Source organism: Cygnus atratus, chromosome 22 (genome assembly GCF_013377495.2).
Source record: "Cygnus atratus isolate AKBS03 ecotype Queensland, Australia chromosome 22, CAtr_DNAZoo_HiC_assembly, whole genome shotgun sequence".
Classification (NCBI taxonomy): Eukaryota; Metazoa; Chordata; class Aves; order Anseriformes; family Anatidae; genus Cygnus; species Cygnus atratus.
The window spans coordinates 1,265,644-1,286,582 of record NC_066383.1 but is presented as its reverse complement, the minus strand read 5'-3'; the positions used below and the strand labels follow the sequence as shown (position 1 = coordinate 1,286,582).

Sequence of the window (20,939 nt, the reverse complement as noted above, 5' to 3'; positions counted from 1 at the left end):
ACTTTCCTGTGAGAGCTGAGGATTAGGCATTTCCCTGCCAGAAGTAATAGCCGTTGCAGGTGTTGGATCTTATTAGTCCTGTGTTCCTGTGTTCCTATAGATTTCTTTTCTTCCCCAAAAGCAAACAAAGCCAAAGACATGCAAGCATGTACACAGAGGTAGAAGGTATTGAAAGCCAGGGCTGCACTAACTGGGAAAACAAATCCTACTCATAAAGACCAGAGGATGGATGCTACCAGAGGCTGCAAGTCAGTGGATGTTTTGGAAGACCAGGATGGATAACATGGTAAACTAAGAGGGAGAGTTCAAAAGATCCCTGAGATACCTTGAACATGAGGGTTTCAGATAGCTATAGTGATTGTTAGAAATATTTAGAGAGCGTGGCTGGAGTTTTGCTGCTGCTGGAGGAGCTGCAATAGCTTTGTCCACCTAACTCATGTTTTCATCACATGGTTTCTGGCTTTGGTGCTTCTTTCTTGAATATCTGTGGGGAAACTCCTGTCCACCACTTTCCCCTTTCCAGGTTATTTGAAGTGGATCCTGAATGCAAGACCCAGCCTCGCTTGCCCCAGCCAGACAGGGAAGTGCTGGGGAATTCAGAAATGCGGCTTTCAATGACTAAATAGGCTGCAAATGCCTGGGGTGGGGGTGGGGTGATGAATAGCACTGAACAAGCTTGTACGATCAACCTATGGCTACTTTATGCTAAAAAATGCAGCCCAAACCAGTGGAAGGGGACAGCACCTCCCCCAGTTTAATTGCTAAAAGTTCTCACCTTTGCCCGACAGTCTGAGGTTTCTGGTGGGAACACCACAGAAAAGGAAATGTGTTTCCTATTAAGGGTTTTCAATGAAGGAGGAAAAGAGAGAAAGCCAGAGACACAGATCAGGACAGAGAGAAGCAGACAGACAGACAGAGGCCAGGCTGCTCCCTCCCTCCCTCATGTTAGGGCAAAACTTTGGCTGTGATGAATTTTCATTTGGTTCTTATTCCCCCTACCCCTTGCTGGGCCAGTGACAGCTTAGATAAAATCAGCCCTTTCTGGAAACACTGGTAAAAAGTGCAGGGCTATTCTTCTATAATTAATATCAGACATATTATCTTATGGCTCTTCTCCTTTCTTCTTTTATTTCTCCTGCATTAATTAAAAAGGAAGATGGAAAAGGAATGGAAAGCAGAGAAGGAGAGTTCCTTCTCCATAAAGCCTTCCTTTTCGCAAGGCAGCTCGCAGCATATCTCGCTTTCACAATCCTGAAGTCTATTTAACCTGTAAGTGTTTTTTATCCTGACCTTCTGAAGGCCGTGTGTGCTTCCCTCCACATCTCCTGGTAGAATCAGGGTTCTGCTGCATTTAGCTGTATAGTTTAGTTTGGCATTAATATATGGATCAAAACCACAAAGCAGCTTTCTGCTTCCAGTCCCAGCCACAGTCTCACTCTTTCCCCTTCAGGCGCTTTTCATTTGTACACACCCCACACAACTCACCCCCATAACTAGAGAGGAAAAGGACAGGAGATGACAGTTCAGGTTTCTTTTGATGCTCATCCTAAACATAGCATGATAACATTCAGATCTCCCTTCCCACCCCCCACTAGCTGACTGGAGAAGATTCACCGGGCAGACAGAAAAAGACACCGACACGGCAGTCGGTCAGCCTGGAGCCCGACAGCACAGAGGGAAGAGCAACAAAAAGTAAAAACCAAGGCATGGCTTCGCAATTCCAGAGAGGAAACTTGAAATAACACTTCAAGAAATATGATTGCTTTGGGGGCAAAACCAGTATGTTGCCTGGAAAAAATACTCAGGGGTCTCTTGAATGACTGCAAAGGATAGGGGTTCTGTGGGTCTGAAATGTCCTGAGGATCAGAGATGTGTCAATTCCTGGGTGCTTCAGTGGGTTACAGAAACAAGAAACAACTGTCCAGTTCTGATCCAGACCTAGATTCTGTCTGAAGGCTAAAGATGCTGTGATCTTAGTGCTTAGGTGCTTAGTCTCATCTATATTAAATAGCTCACCCGAACCTTCTATCGCCAAAACTAAGATTGAGCTTTTGTTGAGGTCTTGCAGATATTACCAGTTTACTTTTTCAGTCTGGACTTAGATGTGCCAAAACTACTTTATAATGTTTTTACCCTGATCTGGAGTGTAAAATGTTGAAAACCTTCTGAGGAAGCTCATTATCAGGACTGTCCTGACCAGTGAACAAGCTCTGAAAGTTCAGCTCAGCTTTGTTTCATGGAAAACAAAAATCAAAGTTTAGGATTCACTGGTCATCACAAATACCGCTTAACATCCTGAGAGGACAAATACCTTTCAAGAAAGAGACTGGGCAGATGTAGTCTAGCCCATAGACCTCCGACTCCCCCAGATTCTCCTGTGTTTTGTTGCCATCACGCATTCTCTGCCCTCCACATTTACGGAGCTGGATGTCTCTGAAACAAACAGCTTCACAAAGGGGAAAATTCAAGAAAAAAAGACCATCTCCCCATGGCACTGAGCTCAGAGGCTCGGCACTAAACATCCGCTGGAAATCGGTCTGGAAAAACAATAAGCTCCTTTCGAAGGCGTTACTCCGTGAGGGAGTTAACCAGCAATCCAGAAACCAGACTGTCATTAGGCAGCACTAGGAACAGCTGCATGGAAAGGAATGCTCTTCAGAGGCTGCCCGACCTCCACTCAGACAGGAGCTTGCTTTAATAAGGACAGCTCTTGTATGACGTCTTAGAACAGCCCAAGGGGCTGAACAGAGAGAAATCTGTAATCATAAAAGCTAGGGAAGGAGTGGGATTGAATTCTCCTTTCGTATGCATCCCAGTAAAAGTGAAGTAACTAATTTGTCTGAATCCAGCAAAGTTGCTTGGGTTTTGCACTAGCTTAATAGCATGGAAATCATTGTAGGCATTCCCCTAGCAGAATATTATATTTTTATGATTATTATTCAGCATGTACTGCAGCAGCAGTTACATGTTCCAACTGTGTTAGGACTCCATTGTGCTGGCTCTTGAGAGACACGAGGCACAATCCCCGTTCCACAGTTTTGCCATCTCAGCCAAGACAATAAGAGGACCAAGAAAGCAGTATTACCAGCTCCATTTTAGAGAAAGTAAAAAGGAAGCACAGAAAAATTCAGGCAAAGACGTAATTTCAGGCATAAAACGTGGTAGGTGAATTAAGGGTCTGCCATCCTGAATTTCAGTGTGTGCTCTTGCTTCAGAGGTCAGTGTGACCAGACTTTTAATTTAGGTACGTCAGATATCTAAAGTTAGGTAGGATCAATCAGAAATTTGCTCCAAAATAAATGGAAGGCAGCCAATAGTCAAGGCAGCAATTCAATCCAGGTCTTCAGGCTTATGCCATGAGAACAAGGATGCAGTTCCTCTAATACTCTCTTTGAGCATTCCAAGTGATGGAATATCTAGCACATTGAAGATGCTGTCTGGAGCTAAATCAACAAAAGAATCCCACTCCTCTGTCAACTTTCTCAAATTCCACATCTTTCTTTAATTCAAAAAACACACAACTCCTTCTTCATCTCTTTCTGTGAATTCTCAAGCCTTATCAATGAGACAATTCAAAAGAAAGTGTCTCGCTTGAGTATTTATCTTGTGGGAATTTAAAAACGTTTCCGGTTACAAAGTGTCTGAGTTGCCCAGCTAAAGTCAGCAGGTTTGTCCGGAGCAACACTGGCTTCACAAAGTGCCTTAAGATTTCCCATAAAAATGTATAATTCTGTATGCGAACCTTAGTTAGAAAACTATTTGTGCCTGCAATAACCTTGAAGTGTTCTGTGAACCAGAAGCTCTTTGCTGATGAAACAGGATGAAATTTGTGAATTGTTTTGGACGGGATTTTTTTTTTTTTTAATTGTGAAGTCACAAGGGACAAAAACTGTTCAAATCCAACAATTCGGTTATTTGTTGTGAATCATTTCCTTGGCTCAGCTTCTCAAACAAAATAAAGGTGGGGCTTACAGAGGCACCCATCTGTGATCTAACTCTTGTCCCACAGTAATCTGTAAAACTCCCACTGATTTTAGCAGGGGTAGGGAGAGATGAAGACATCTTCATCTGCCTTTACATCACAATTTGATTTCCCAGTAGAGAAAATATGCTTTTTTCTTTCTTTTTCTGCCTTCCCACCATGCTTTATGACAACTTCCCCTGATTTTTCAGTCCTCAGATAATTATACTCCTGTAAAAACTGCCACTTGAAAAAATATTGAAGCATGTGGGATTTAGCTCCTGTTCTCTGGTCTCATCATAATGCAATTATCCTTAGCACACCTTTGTGAAGAAAGGAAATGCTTTCACCTCCATTCTATAGATGAAGAGGGGACATACAGAAGCTATGGACATGCTCATGGTTGTCCAGGAAGTCTCAGACTTCCCAGCCTCAGGAGCGTGTGCTAACCGTGATGATTCCTGTTTGGGTTGCTGCAGTAGGCTTTTATACAAGTTACTCAGAAGACCGCTCATGGCTTCTGTTTTAGGGCTTAATACAGCAAAAAAAGAATATTGGACCCATCACATAGTCTTGTTTGGGACAGAAAGTGGCAATAATGAGGTGCACAAAACTTGGGTGTTTTTGAATACTAGGTCATTTGCATGATGTCTTCTTCAATGCACTTACATCTGGGGAATCGCTCTTGTATTTTTTCCTGTTGCCAACAGATGTGGGTCTCCAGAAATATAGAAAATCTCCAACTCTGGCCTGTTGTGGGTCCTGTTGTGAAGCAATAGTTACCAGAAGCCTTGGGGGAAAGTGTACAGCCCTCTAACTGCAAAGTTACAGAATAATTTGCCTGTGACCCATCAGTTAATGGTTGGTTTAATCTCCACGGCAAATGTATGTATTTTTATCATATTGTCACAGATGTTTTTATTATCTGTAAGATTATCTAATCTTCTTAAGAGTTCTGCTCAGTTCTTCACCTCCCTGATATCTTGTAGCTCCACTAACTCCATCTAAGCTATAATAAGCTTTCCGACCCGATTTTTATTCCTCTCTTCCTTGTTTGCACTCTCTGTTTGCCTTTCTCTGTTCTTTTCCCCTTATCCTTGCTACTATTTGTCTGCAAGAAGAGCCCCAGAACTTCAATACTTGTATGTAACTTATCAGCATGTCACAGTAGGGCTGGGATGAGTCAGGCCAATACTTACTTTCCCTGAGGTAACTGAGGTGAGACAACAGAACTTCTGTGTTGTAGAGGGAGGTGGTTCGGAGGAAGTCATCCTTGTTCATTTTGCAGAGCTCCTTGCCATCCATATTCTGGAAGAGGGTGGTGTCAATCTCCATTAATCCATACTCCTTTATGGCCCATTCCAGCCACTGGCGCACATGTTCCTGGGTCCATAGGGTGGGATCTGGCAGAAAAGCACAAAGGATGGTAACATTATATGTGAGCCTCAAGCCTGTAGCGCTCAGTGTAGCCCAACCAAAGCACTAACCGTTGTTTCTACAACCAAATGGATTTAATTTACTGATTCTAAAGCATTTTGCCAAGATAAGCAAGAATTGTGCTAGAAGAGGGCACAAGGCCCATAAACTGATCATACTGACTCCCTCGCAGGATAAGTTCACTTGACTGTTTCCCACCTGCCTTAAACTTCTACCTACTGCTTGGGAACAATCTTAATGGCATTTGACTGTGGCTGGTCTCTCTTTGATAAAAAGCTTCCAAATGCAAGCTCATCCCTTTGAAAGCGTATGCTTGTCACAGCTTCAGTTCTGCACTGCTATGTAATTACATCAGTGCTGTATAAGTCACACCATCCTTCGCAAGTGCATTACAAGGTCCCAACAGATGGCATTTTAAAGTCTGAGGATGGCGGCATTTACGGTCAGCAAAGGGACTCTGAAAAAAAAATATTGCTTAAACAGAACAGCTTGCCATGTATCTCTGAGTCACATTTGTTCACCCTGCTGACAAGAACACAATTCTACCTCCGCAAGCCCTGTAAAACCAACACAGCTATTGGATGGCAATGTGGATTTTATACTGTCTCATGCATCATTATCAACTGTCAGCAAAGCTCCAGCTGTGGAATCTTTATTACTGGCGATGACGTAAGAGAGAGATTGAACCCGGCTGGAATTTCAGACCTCGTGGTGATGGCTTGCTGCATCAGTAGTTAAAAAAAGAAATCATCCTTTGAGTTTTGAAAAGAGCAGTAGATCAGAAAGTAATGGCAAGAATTTGTGCCATGATACTGTTTTTACAGAGTCATTTTCAGAGCATATCTACATTTTCAGATATTTCCTGTGCTACTTCTCCCCATGTATGCCATTTAAAAATTTCAGCCCCAAATTCATGTTGCATTGTGGCTGGGGAGGATTGTGAAGTCAAGCCTAAATTTTGGAGAAGTTTGATCTGGCTGTTGGAGCCGGTACCTTCCTCTACAACAAAGCTCAAATGCCTCCAGTCACAAGGTAGGAGAGAAAATGGATCAAAACCAAGTAGCTGTCACACAGCTGGTAACTTGTGCTTTGGAGAGGGCAAGAAATGCCTCTGCCACACGTATAGTGTGTAAAATAATGCCTCGGTCCAGGACTGTAAGCTACGTGTGCTTGGGCTGCAGCGATCCTGTGACACAAGGGGTCAGGTAGTGGCTGTACCTGGTGCAATCCTGGGCAGCTAAGTTCTAGACTAACAGCATAAAATGGAGAAGTAAGCACAAGGAATATTGAAACTATAACTCTGACATTTCCTCACTGAATTTCTAGTTAACCCAAATGATTTAAAGCTGAATTCTAGACATTGAACCTACAACCCAATACATTTGCAAGTCTGCTTTGGGAAAGAAAGATAGACCTCCTTTAACTTTCAGCAACAACCAAATTAAATCCTCCTTTCTAAGCCCTGGAAAAGAACTGTAAATTTTACAGTGCATGTATTCAAGGCAGAATTCTTTTTTTTTTTTTTTTAATTGGAAGACTCATTTGTCTCGAGTTTCATAAAAAACCAACATTTAGAGGGCATCATGAACTTGTGGTCTCTTTTTAAACAAACACTTTTGACTTTCAGATTCAAGCCCATTTATCACTGCAAAAGACACTGAATGGTCTCTGAAAAACTGCCTTCTTGAAACATTGCTTAGAGTTCATTATTATTACTATTGCAAGCCTAATGTGACATTATTCTTGCCTATCTTCACCCTAATGCACTATAAATCTTTACTCTGGATTGCATTAAAATTTCCAAATGCCTTTCTTGGATGATTTGGGCTTCATATCCTGCAGCCAGAGATCTGGGATGATGTTCATTATTGTCTTCCAAAGTCTGGTAAATCACTGCTATTTCACAAGTATCTCAAGGTTTTGATTTGTAGATGGTCACAAGGGGAAAAATAAGTCCTTTTTTTCACTTTCCTTCAATGAGGAGATTTTTTTTTCTCCTCCTCTAAGGGCACTAAGTGTCATTTCCCCTGTTTCAATAACGCTAAACTTTGGGCCACCCTGGGTCTTTTTAAATATGCAGAAATAGCATGGCAAAGAGCAGGATAAATGTTCCATCTTGAATATCTTTAGCATCCCTTATAATGACTAGCAGGTATCAGCTAAAACCCTTCTAGGCAACATATCTGATCCTGCCACCGGTTAGGTTAGCCAGTCTCTCTAAGCAGATCCTAACAAGGGCTTAAATGGTACTTTGAGATTTGCTGTCAATCTTTTATTGGCTTCCCTTCACTACATTCAGTTCAAGCTTTTCCTTTTCATCCTAAATGGCAAACAAATGCTTGGGAATTGTCATCTGTTCGTGGTCAAGCCACGATCAGAAAACAGAGCTGAATTCCACGAGTACATTTCTTTCTGCCAACAGTTCAACTGCTTGAATCAGCCACAACCCTTGACACATTGTGTGAAAAGCCAGACCCCCCCCCCATGAAATCAGTGGAAGTTTTGGTATGTAAATCAGGCCAGGGCTTGACTTACAATATTTCCCTTGCTGGAAAGCTCCCAGGCTAACTTGTTTGCATGTACGGTGTTTATAAACTTTACAGGGAAGGACTCCCTCTCATTTCAGGTTCAGACTTCACAGGTTGCCTGCCACAGCAGCTCTCATCCTTGACTATCCAAATGCATTTAATGCATCCCGCCAATTTCAGACAGCAGATGTGGATATCAAACAGAGAACTGGACAGGAATGTTCTCTTGTAATATTTTTTGGAAGGTTAACACAGTTTCTGCAAATACAATTTTCTAGTTTTCTACTTCCAACCAAAAAATGAAAACATAATAGTTCATTTTGAATCAACATGACATGAATAGTGCATCTGGATCCTGCAGAGAACCATGGGAGTTATAATTTGGGTGCACTTCATGCCTGTTCTTGCCTATGAACTCACTGTTTGATCACACCATGCATGTCCCAGGAAGCACTGCAGGTTCTACTTTGATACATTGCAAAAAAAGAAAGAATGGAAAAAAAAGAAGTAATAATTCACTTCTTATTCTGATTTGAGGTAGATCATATACTGGGACATATGAAATTCTTACTAGCCAGAAACTCTGACTTTTTCCTTACTTTTTACATGGTTTGTAAGCAAGAGAACTCCTCAGAGGGTAGATAAATAAGTCTTATCTGTTCAGCTGGATAGTTGAGACAGTCCAAAGAAACACGACACAAAGAGTTTGATGGTGGTGGTACCTGCTGGGACAATGACTCTCCTCTCATTGGTGGTCATGTTGGGGGGAGGCCCATTCTTCTCATCCATGTAGGTGCTGTAACTCATTGGGTTGGACTCTGTCCCTGCTCCGACGAGCTTGCTGCATTTGTTCACACTACAATCTACAGGGGACTCCCTGAAATGTGAAAGGAAACAGATGACTAGTCGTTATTATGCACCTTTCATCCCTACCGTAGCAGAAGGAAATCTGGGTTACAGAAATGGCAAGTATCCTGGAAGGAAAACGTTAAGGGGACTTTCTGTAGATGTGGGACAGGCCATTCCTGGCCTGGCACATGAGTGTCATAAGGTGTTCTATGAATCACACGTCTCATAGAAGTGATCTCTGATAGTGAAATCAGCTTGAGGAAAGAGTTGGAAGTGCAAGGAGGAGCGACTTTCAGTCAAAGGCAATAGCAGCTGTAGGATCGCATGCAAAACCTCTGAAATATCAAAATTCATGAACCAGATAAAAAACAAGTATATGTAAGTCCTTACCACCCGGGTCCTAGGTCTATCCATCACTTGCCCCCTCTCTGCACCCTGTAGCACTCAGCTACATCTTAGCAGTCCCGCAGACACAGCTTTATGCTCCTAGAAACCCTTCTTGGACTGTTCCACTCTTGTACTGTGTTAAAAACAACTCAGCATGCTGTCTTTCTGTGGCAGGTGAGTCTAGGAATTGACAAAAAGGCTGTACTTTTCACCTCCCGACCTAAGGCATTTCTGCAGCGTGAATCAGAAACACGGTGACACGATGTCAGTAAGACAGGACACAAAACACCCATGCCAAAGTGACCAGACAGTCGCAGGAGAACACAACGACATTAGCACAGTATCGAAAGGGTCTTGTTTAGACACAGCTGAATGTAACTGATCTTGCCTGTTCTTACGAGCTAAACAGTCCCAGGCTTGTCTATTACTTGGATAGGAAATCTAGAAATCTTAGGTGCCTTAGGCATGAGTCAAGGACTGCAGACCACAGAAACCGTGTGCGAAAAAGGCTCTGGCCCCAGTTTTACTTCTGAGGTGATGGAGTGATGAGGAGGGAACATTTAGCAACTCAGGTGGCACTGTGCGAAGACCTGGACTACATGCAGACCCTTGGCAAGCAGGAGGCTTTCTCTGTCCTGCTCTGGGAGAATTATGAGCCTACAAACCACAGATAGGGAGTGCAGATTTTGTTTTTCTCCAGCTGCAGTAGTAACTCTTGCTTTTAGCTCTAGAGGTCACTTAAAATACCAGTCTACAGCCTGCCACATGCACAGAGAGCATCCCAGCCCTGAGGAATGTACTAGGGAAGGGCAGGATTATTGCTCTCATCTTTACAAGGGAGTATTAGTGTGCAACCTCTATGCAAAGCAAGCACAGAGCCCATATCCAGCGCAGTTCAGCCCACTGCTTTAATCGCACGGCCATCCTTCTTCCCTGCCAGAAGAAAAGTGGCTTGGGAGGAAACCATTTGCTGAAGGGTAAGAACTATGACAGTGCACCAAATCCCACCCTCTGAGTTCAGCTGGCAAGACTTCCAAGTTTGGACACTAAACAAATTTGTTTCTTAATCTGAATGGCAGGGAGGGGGCGGGGGGAGAAATTACTGAAATTCAGTTATCATGGCTGGGAGATAAATGCTCCACGGAGATATTCTAAGGCAGATGGTAATTTTTTCCTCATGTCTTGCTGAGGGAATGTTGCTTGAAAATGGAAATAAGATGTATAACTTACACATGTTCGAATTTAAGGTTTTACTATTTCGCCTACTGTTTTTCCAGGCAGGGAACCAAAATCCGCCTTCAGAGAGGCAAACTGCTGAAGGTTTAATGTCCCCGTGGCAGTCAGAGGAGAGTCTGAGCAACTGCAGGGACACCAGGATTTTCACAGGGAATGTGATCATTTCTAACTCTCTGTTGAAATTCTCTGTGTCAGGTGTTAAATGCTGCCTGTACTGGCAGAGAAAAGCCCCGGAGCAGCACAAAGGATCTTATTCTTTCCTGAGGTACAGGCTGTCCTGACAAGACTCAGCGCGGACCAGGGCTGGTAGGTGACCAGGAAAACAACCCCCTCAGCTGAGATGTGCGATATTTATGCTAGAATCGTTGCTTATATAATATTCATACAGAACAACAGGATATATCCAGGCTCTCAGATAAGCACATCTTCCAAAAAACGTATCTGTGTAGGAGCGTACCCTCTTTCCAATGGCGTGAAGTGGCACACATGGACAGAACGCGGGGCTGTTGGCTGCCTTTACTCTCTGCTAAGAATCATGCACATCCACATGACCGACACAGCGAAGCAACAAAAATAACACCGACACTGCAAGATATCTCCTCAGCAGTTTTGTGATCATTTTTCACTTTGCAGATGCAGTCATCTCTCTTGGCTTGGCAGCTAGGGCCCTGCTGATCCTCTGACTTGCTCTGTATGTCTCAGAAGCCAAAAACAGATCAACAAATATCCAAGGCTGTGATCTCAAAAGAAGCTATAGGGACTGAGGTGGCCTCGCCAAGCACTGATTTACCCCCAGCATCCCCCAGGGGAAGAGAGGCCGCTCCACTGACCCTGTGGGATATGTTACATGTGCTCCACACACCTGACAGAGCTGGTCCATGTGGACATATGGATGCCTCCCTTCCTTCTGAGGAAGTTTTCAGGACGGCTGGATCCAGAGCTAACCCCAGTGGAAATCTGATAATAGAGGACAGACATAACTGGGAACAGCATTACCGAAACATAACTGGGCAGGAGACTGAACTGCCCTTCTCAAGAAAAATACTGTGAAATCTTTAACGACAGAAAGCAGGAAGATCCTTACTTTTGTGTCCTTGGAAACCCAGCATTCCCTACCAAGTCCATATTGGGACTTTTATTGGGAAATGAGACAGCACTGAATCATCTCTGCAGCTCATGGAGGTCCATCACTGTACTGCCCCAGCCTGTTCTAAGATGAGGGATTTAAGAGTGTCCCAGCAGAAGGCAGTTGTAGTTGTGGGCCATACAAAGAAGAATTCAGTATGGGAACAACTACAGTATCAAATGAGAACAGGGAGCTGTGAGCCATGAATGGCGTATTCATTGGATGTAGCTCCTTTCTTACTTCATGCATTACCCACAAACAGACTTTGAGCTATATAAAAATTTCCTCATTATTTGAAATGGTTTGTGCGAAGGGATTTCAGATGCCAGGTTAATCCTTGACTATTCACAGAGACCCCTGCTGCAGACTTTCAAGTGGCTATACATGCTGGAGTTGCTCAGGTTTGGGGAAGAAAACGCTGTAGATCTACTAAGGTAAAGGGATATAGGCTTCTTTCACAAAATCTCTTCAGTGTATTCACTGTGGAAGTGACAGAGGCCAAGGAATATGAAGCAGTACTCATTCCCACTGTCCGTCCAAAGACTCTTCGTTCCAGCAGCTCCAGTAGCAGTCTCTGGGGATGCCAAGAGCTTGGTGTTTTCTGAAAGTTTATGCTAGACTGGCCAAAATGGACAAGCAGCTAGCCTGGCATTGACTAATAAATCCTCTGTACAGCTTCAGTTTGTGTTCCAGATACCTGGAAATAAAGCAATTACTGTCCCAGGGCCTCTGTCTAGGAATCACCTTTGGCATTCATTCGAAAAAGCAAAATAAGGGATTTCAGTGATTTCTGAACCTGACTCAGCTGTGACCACTGGGATATTTCCTCCTTCTTTCTGTCCTTCTCTTCCTCCACTCCTCCTCTCTTCCCATCTTTTTTTTTCTTTTTTTCTTTTTTTTCTCTTTAAACATGCCACTTTTTGTCTAAGTCCCCATTTGGTCATCTCAACTTTAACATTTAAACTTGAAATAATTTTTTTGTTGTTGTTCAGTGAAGGAAGTAAGAACAGACACACTGTGATTCTGCTTCTGACTCCTCTTATGGGCAAGGAACGGAGCTATCAGGGCAGAATCAAGGCTCCTTGAACCTTAGCTTTAACCCTGCCTCACATTTACTCACCCAGTGTAAGGAATATCTGAGAAGGAGGTTCACACTAGAAAAGTAGCCTACACTATAGGTCTGCAGAAAGAAGAGACAGCTGTAAAGAGGATGGAAGAAGATATATGGTTTACAAAACTCAGGCTGCATGAGTAGAACACTAAGGCTCATTGGGGTCTAAAATGACTGTGCTTGTCACTGACAGGTAAAACAGCCTGCTGCTCTGCCTGGGGACTAGAACAGCACGGTGAATCCCACTAGAGGGCTCACATGCTATTTAAAGGGCATATTTATTCTTACAGACATCATAGATGGTCCCTTTGTTTTGCTTTGAGAAAATCATAATGGCATAAATATTTTCTGAGGTCCCTGAACCTTAACGTTATTTACATATTCTGAAGCAAGAAATGCTTCCAAGGCATTTTCAAAGCACCAACTACGGCATATTAGATAGACAAAATTCATAACTTCTCTTGGAATTGCACAGGGGTGTTCATCTGCATCCGTGCAGGCAACCAGAGCATTAGAATATTATTTTGCATTTGAAGATCATACAGATTTTGTAATGACCTTTTAAAAATCACTCTCTGACCAAATGCAGGTCTGCAGTGGCTTAGTAAATACAGTCAAAATTTGGAATGTCTGTTGTTTGGCTCTCTCTTTGCATTTGGGATCGGTGTAAAATCTGTTATTAAAATTGACTGTAAGATGGGTTAAACTTTACACAGCGTTTTCCTAAATAATCCTCCTTAATTCATTGGAATTTAATTTTTTTTTTTTAAAGAAGCATATATAAATGTTTGTATTTATATTATGAAAGCAACTAAAGGCCCCAACAGCAGCCCGGGCCTAGTGTGTTGGGAACTGTACAAGCACATTGTAGAATACAGACCTTTCCCCTAAGGGGCTATAAACTAAATAAACAGAAGATACAAACCCAGCAGAGCACAGAGATTTCAAGCCACACTTCCAGTCCCTCAAATAATGCAACGAGAGATGAGGGGTATACACCATACCTTTCAGTAAACCCGTGGAAACCTGGACCTCTTTTTAGTTTGTGCAACAGGTTAGTGCTACACATACAATACACCCCTTTCCCAGTGCCTAAGGGGGAGTAAGAAACATGAGGGCTTTAAGTTTTCTGTGTAGGATTTTATCTGCCACACGTTTGGACACTCACCACTGCAAAACATAAATGTAGTGCTGGGTTTTTGTCTGAGCAAGCAGCTGCGTAGGAAGGCAAGAACAGATTTTGAGGCCGTATACTGCAACCAGGTATGACAGTACTCAAAACTTTCCCCAAATTTGTACCTCTGAATCTTGCAATAGTACAGAAGCCCCAGCATCTCACCTGAAGCAGATTCCTGCCACTGCCTGAATATCCCATATATACAATAAGTATGCAGCTATCTGGGAAATTCTTTCCCGTTTGGGAGCAAACCAGGAACCTCTGGTGTGGGGTCGAAAGCTGGTCGGGGTTGCCATGTGGTTTTGCACTTGGAGGGATGGCTCTGCACAACAGGCTTGGAGATGTTCATCAACAACCCCTTCTCCCACCCTGCTGGGGACCAAACCAGCTCATCCCACGGTGCCTCACAGTTCTCAGACCTGCTTCTGGTCACTAAGAAAAAGAAGAAAAGCTGGACACTGTCCCTTACCGTCATCCAGCTCCCTCCACTGTCAGGTTTCCTACAGCTTTATCACTCCCTAGAGTACATAAACCGTTCTCTCGACAATCAGAAAATGCTAGCGCTTCAAGTACAGGTGAAACAGAATAAAGGCTGCTCTTTCTAATGAGGCAGCTGGAAGCTGGTAAGAGAGTGTGCTTGAAAAACAAGAGAGAGAAAGACAAGGAGAGAGAGAGGGAGGGGGAATAGGTTTTGTTATTCAGCCCGCAGTTCAAGTTAATCTGTATTGAGATTGGTGTTTGCTGCTCAGATGGTGTGTCAGTTTTGCCAGGCAGCTGATGGGCAGAGGAACAAGCAACTGGCGTGGTCCTACCCGAAACAATGAACTGTGATGGACACGAGGGGAAAGGGCACATTTTTAGCCACGAGTAGGGGGAGTGGATGGATACATCAGATGAATGTTCACATTTCTTGGATGGATTGGAGCTCTTGTGCTAACAAGTTATCAAAAGGCAAGGCTGGAAGCTATTTCGGTGCTTAGTTCTGACATCCAAAGCAGTCTTTTTTTTTTTTTTTTCTAACAGGTTGGGAAGTTGTTGCCCCCTTTTTAGAGAGACTGAGGACACAATTTCTGCCTAAGAATCCTGCAGCCTCAAGCAAACCCATAAAAAAGAATTTCCTTTTTGTCCAGAATAAACACACTTCTGGAGGGCCTTTTCTTGGGATATCAGAGCACTTACAGTTGCTAATGAATCAGTCTGTCAAAGCACTATTATTTTGCTTTTTTTTCAGAACAGATGACAAAATTGTAGCACAAAGACCACAACGGAAGGGCAATCCAAGACATTTGACTCCTAAGTACATGTAATACACACACAATAAAAATGCTGCACAGACTTCTGGCCATACAAGCACAGCCACATGCAGAATCCAGACAGACCATGCACTTAAAAGATCTGAAAAGCACCAGTCTGCACTGCCTACAGTAGCTCAACAGGTGGGACAGGACTACTTGTTTGCTAGGCCCTCCAACGTTTGCTAGTGAGAGAGACGGGTAGAGTACTGGGAGGAAACACCCTCTGAGTATCGGTCTGACACCATTGGTGTGAGCAACCGATGTGATGCTATAAAGGGCTTCCTCACATGATCAGGGGAGTGTGCTGCCTGTGCCATACGTGAGACTGATTCTGCCACCTCGGTTCTCATGACTAGTTCAACTCTCTGTAGGATGGAGAGGTCAGACCTGCGCACCACCATGCATAAGCCATGGTTCAAATCCCACTCTGCACTGCCCTCCTGAAGATTTTAGAGAGAGATTAAGGAGGCTAGCCTTGGTAGCCCAAGGTAGTCCTCGTGACTGCCAAAAAACCCCAGTCTGCTGGTACTTTCAGGATCCATTCAGGATCCATCCCATTGCCTGTGCTATCCAGGGATGGTGTTCTTCAGGAAAAGAAAAAATAAAAAATCACTATCCTATGTTTCAGCTTGGATTCTGAGCAAAAATCCCTATAGTTCTTTCAAAGTCCAGATGCAACTCCAAGGTACAACTGGGACAAGATCAAATTCAATCTACAAATGATCATCATCAAAGACCAACTGACGCAAAGACCTTTATCTTAGAGTAAAATCAGCATCTACTGTATACTTATGAGGAAAAAAAAGCATGCTGCTGTTTGAAGTCTTTAACACCATCATCTCACTATAGAAGTCTGAAAGTGTGAGGCTGCTTTCTGTTTCAAACTCCACACTTCGCTAGGTTCTCAGAAACCAGGAAAATAGCTGTTAAAGAAGTCCTAAACTAACAAGAAGAAAAACCCTCAATTGTTTAACTGTAATTAACATGGTACAAATGTTACAGATGTTTGTGACTTTGCAAATTAAATTAAAACAATGTGCTCTAAAATATAATGCTAAAAACTGAAATTGTTTTTACTGTATATATTTAAAACTGTCATAATTTGAAATTTTTACACCTTATGGCTCTGTAGAAGAGGATGCAATTTTTTTTTTTCCCCAGACTTTTGACTGGTAGAAATGAGCTGTGATAAGAAAATGTTTTCAAGTTTTTGAGATCCTCATTGAATGGGGGAAATCATAGAATCAGAAAGGTTGGAAAAGACCTTCAAGATCATCTGGTCCAACCATCACCCTCAATGATCCATCTCCCCCAGCTCTAACTACAAATGGTGTGGGGCAGGCATGGGGCAGACAATGCTGTGGCTAAAATCCATAGAGGATACAGCATAACCTGTGTGGTTTTGATGGTTAACATCACTGCTCAAACCTACTCCTAAACTCTCTTGTCCACAAGTGGTGACATATACCCACCCTGAAGGTACACATCTGACTTTTGTTCTGCTACACCTTATAGGCTGCCATATTGTACCTCTGTCTCCTCTTTTTCTCTTCTCTATCAAATACCTCTCCGGTTTCCTATTGCTGCTTCTGCCCTCGCAGAGCACGAATCTAGCTACAGGTGCAACAAGAACTGTCCTCCAATGAAGCTCACAAAGTGCATGCAGCTTTCACTAGCTTCACTCTGAAGCACTGGGATAAATACCAGCCATTGACCAGCTCCATCTTTAGGAGACCCTTGAACCATGGCACATTTGTGGGATGCTGAACTAGGTGATGAAATGTGTAATTCACAACAGTGTTTGCAGCATGAACTCTGTCCTGGCAGTCTCACGTCCCAGTCTGTACAATGTTCATGGAGACTCGTGGAGATGCATGCTAAAGAACTGCAAGTGCAAGGTCCTGAGGCCATTAAAATAGGGGTGACAAGAAACCCTGGTTCCAGGGACAGCGGGATATGATCCTACATGAATAGCTGTGTTTGTTGGTATGCAGGACAAGAGCACAGATGGACGATACGCACTTTACTTTTATTTAAAGTTCAGCAGAGGAGGAAAGGTTTCCTTACCTTGATCCATTCATGTGGTCATATTCTCTTTTAACATTGACCCGGACTGGCTGATTAATCCACTCCTGCTGAGGAGGCAAAGGGTTGATTTTGTGCGGCTGGCCATAGTCAGGGTTCCCTGAGGCTGTCATATCTGCCTTGGGGAGGTGAGTGGCAGCGCCGTATGTGGAGTCAAAGAGGGACTGGTCGTCGCTCACCACCGACAGAGCCTCCTGAGGAGAGAAAAAACAAGTGCTCAGAGTCATGACTAAACCAGTAACTCCACTCGCGTTCTCTCTTTGAGCTGGTGAGCACCTGCAAGGGCCCCACAGCTGCCCAGCTCTGTCTGAAATTGCCATCTGTCAGGATTGCAGATTGAATCAGATTCTTTGGGGTCCATCAACCCGTATGCAAAACCAGTGGGTTCTTTTGCTAGCTGCTGTGTTGCTCTGGGTGGGGCAAGAGTTAAGGTTAATCTGACTTCTGCAAACAGCAAAGGTGGCTGATGGGAACCACACCGTTCTCACTGCCTGCTGTAAACAGTCTCTGAGAAGCAGCTTCATCTGTGATCTTATATAGTTACCTGCCCACCTGTCTGCACTTGCTGGTTCAAAAACAACCAAAGAGATATGTGCTGTATAACATTTCTGGAGTGTCACTTGAAGGTGCATATTATTTCTATACATCTTCTTTCAAAGGGTGTTGTGTGGTGTTTATATTTGAGGTTACTCGTGAAGGAGAAGCAGTCAGTACAGGTCAGAGTTATGGGTGTTAGTGGTGGGATAAAAAATGCATTACTTTACACTTTTTGTTTATTTTGTGGGAGATGTAGGACCAGTGAGTTACCAGACTGGATTTCTAGAAATGCTTAAAAACAGGAAATTGTTATCCTTTTTTTTTTTTTTTTCCTGCTGAAACTCAAAATGTTGACAAAACGTTTTGACTCTTGATTCCCTTGCGTTGATGCGCTTGGCTTTTCTAAATGAAGCACGCCAGGCTCATAAAGGCTTTGGCACAGCCCTGCCGTATTCAAAGTGCATCTGACAGGGTCTGCAAGTTCTTTATGGAGCTAAGCTAACCGCACATAACACAGCTGCCATTATGGCTGGCAGGCCAGAAACTGAACGAGGAACCTCCCAGACTAAAAGTACACAGTACTTTAATGTGAGTTAATGGAGCAGACCTCCGAAACAAAGACAGCACCAGACTCACCTACTCTGTGGATTGTGCATTCAGAAGACCTGTGACGTGGCTGTGTGTGCAGCCGTGGGTTCCCACTGCACACACAGACACTGCCTTTGCTTTCAAAGCTGATCTGTTGCTAACCCCTTGGTGCCCAAAACTCACAGAATACAGTCCAAATTGTGAGCTTTTAAAAATAATGAATTGTTGCCCTCTCTCTTCCTCCCCCCAGCAGTCATTTCTGAGGTTAGTTTTGCACACTTTTGCCACAGCCAGGGAGGGAAACAGAAATTGTGAAAACAGAACCGTGCAGCTGCTGGAATCCTCCGATTACACGAGAATCTAAGTGAAAATCACATTACAAGGCGCATGATATCATCACCAAAAATGTCAAAAGCTAGTGTCTACCGGCTAAATGTGAGAATCCCTCTCAGCCTGAAATAAACGCACTTAGAAAGAGTCAAGTCGGTGCTCTGCATCTACAGCTATCAGCACTTTTCTATCTCAGACCTCAGATCAGATCACATAACAAAACCAAACAAGCCTGAGTAGCCTCGAGTTTAAGTGGGCCTGACTAAGCTTGAATTCAGGGCAACCCTCAAATGTGTGTAAGTCCTGCTGAAATCACAGTATTTTCTATGAATATTTTGTGAGCAACCCCTCACACTGATGAGCTGTGATTCCTTCAGCCTTCAAATAACAAAAATGAGAGGTTTTACCACAGGCTGCCTACTGCTGCTCGTTGCAAGGAGCTCACGCTGCACTCATCCTTTGCAGTAGCTCTCTCCTGGTGGATGTAGAAGGAGCACCTTCCCTAACTGCCCATTCCCATTTTCTGTTTTAATTAGGGTAAATCAGGGAGAGAAAGATGCCCTTTGGAAGAATTTCCTTATGGTGCAATCCCTGTGATCACAGCCTTCTGTCAGAAACTCCTTGAAGAGACTGAGAATATCCCCAGGATAGCAACTTTGCTGCACAGAAAGGTGTAAGGACAAAACACCGCCTGGTGACAGCTCTTAAAACTGAGCCGGCCTTCCCTTCAGAGGTAAGGATACAGCATCTTGCTGCTTCTCTGATTTACTGAAGTCAGGATGTCAGACCGGGGTTCCTAAATGACACATCTTCCGTAAGCCTCTGCTTCCTCTCAGTACAGAGAATGCGGGGTTTCCTGTATTATGGCATGAGGTGGTAGGCAAACCCCAAACCCGGGGTGCTGGGCTGCCGTACAGCTCCCTAGACCCAGTCTTAGCTGCGTGCCTCAGGTCAGGGCTGATCGGATCAGTGAGAGGCAGGGAAACCGTGAGTAGCGCTGTGAATTCACCGAACATGCTTTGAAAACGTTTGCTTTTGCTTTTGGAGATTTCCAGTTTCAAAACACACACAAAGCTCTTTTTAAGGGAAATAATATCTGGGAAAATGCTCTTTCTGCCTAAAGGCATTTTTCTTCTGAAGATAGGTTCTGACAGAAATAATTGGGAAGCTGAGATCTTTACGGCTACCTGCCGCCCCCCCAAAACAAACAAACAAAACAACAACAACAAACCACCACCAAAGAGCAGCCCCAGACTAGGATCAATTACTAAGCCAGCATCCAAGTACAACTATCTCTGCAATACACTGAGCTAACAACAGGCAAGTACACACTATTCTTGGCCATCAGGAGGAGTCTGCCTCCTCAGATAAGGATCTTCCTTGAAAGACCAGTGGCTGCTGGGCCCTGCCTGCAGCAGCAACTGGAGCTAACCAGAAGAATGAGAGCCTTATGGGCAGGCAGCAGCTGCACGGAGAAACTCTGCACTTTGCTGCTCAAATGCTCGAAGACTGCAAAATGTACAGTCTTTAAAACTCCGTTGCAAACAGGAAAAGAAATTCAAATGTGATGACTGCCGCCATGGCAGGCCCAAGCAGTTACTGAACCAGGAATTGTTTGAGCTAAAACCCTGAGTTAGTTCCAGCCACAGAAGCTACAGACTCAAGTCTCCGAGGGAGCTGACGACGCACAGAGCTTCTGCAGATCAGGCAGCGATAGCAGCTTGTAACACCTGCCCGTGATCGGCTTGCACATGCAAACAGCAAACGAGCATTGCTGACTGCACGGGAGGGGAGCTGAGTGGCACGCTGCCAAGCCCTGCTGCAACCAGCTTCGCCGCGATGTGCGCACCTACAGCGTGGCAGCAACCCCAAGGGGCGGCAAGCAATGCGGAGCCTGCAGCTTGCAGGGTCAGAGGGCAGGGCCCACTGAGATCCCATCCTAGCAGTGAGGACTGTCTAGGACTCCCTTTGTTCTTTTGGAAGAGGACAGGGCTCGGCTGGCCCTGCAGGATTTCAGGCTACTGACCCAGATGGGGAATGTGTACAGCCTTCCTGATACTCACTACCAGAGGCTCTGCTTGGCAAGACTGCGTTTTGAAGGACCTAACCTGGTCAGGAAGTGTTTGGCTTCAGTTCTAGCTGAGGAAGAGATCAACAGTTAACTGCATACCAGAGGGCAAATGTCTGTCCCGCCAGAATCTAGAGTTACTTAGCGTTTGGCGACGGGCAATTGGGAAAACAGGGCTAGGCGTTAAAGCTGCTAACATAACCTAAGCAGACAGGCCACGGCTC

The 20,939-nt window shown here is 44.0% G+C and overlaps 1 protein-coding gene across 8 annotated transcripts in view; it reads right to left on the bottom strand.

Annotated features, from left to right (window-relative positions):
• The window catches only part of FLI1 (Fli-1 proto-oncogene, ETS transcription factor), an 89,561-nt gene that overhangs the window by 21,773 nt on the left and 46,849 nt on the right, over nt 1-20,939 (bottom strand). For all 8 annotated transcript variants that reach the window (XM_050715090.1, XM_050715092.1, XM_050715091.1 and 5 more), the window contains 3 exons: nt 17,175-17,386; nt 8,649-8,803; nt 5,161-5,364 (listed from right to left, as the gene is read on the bottom strand). In XM_050715090.1, coding sequence (XP_050571047.1) covers nt 5,161-5,364; nt 8,649-8,803; nt 17,175-17,386 — 571 coding nt within the window. The remainder of the gene's footprint in view (nt 1-5,160; nt 5,365-8,648; nt 8,804-17,174; nt 17,387-20,939) is intronic.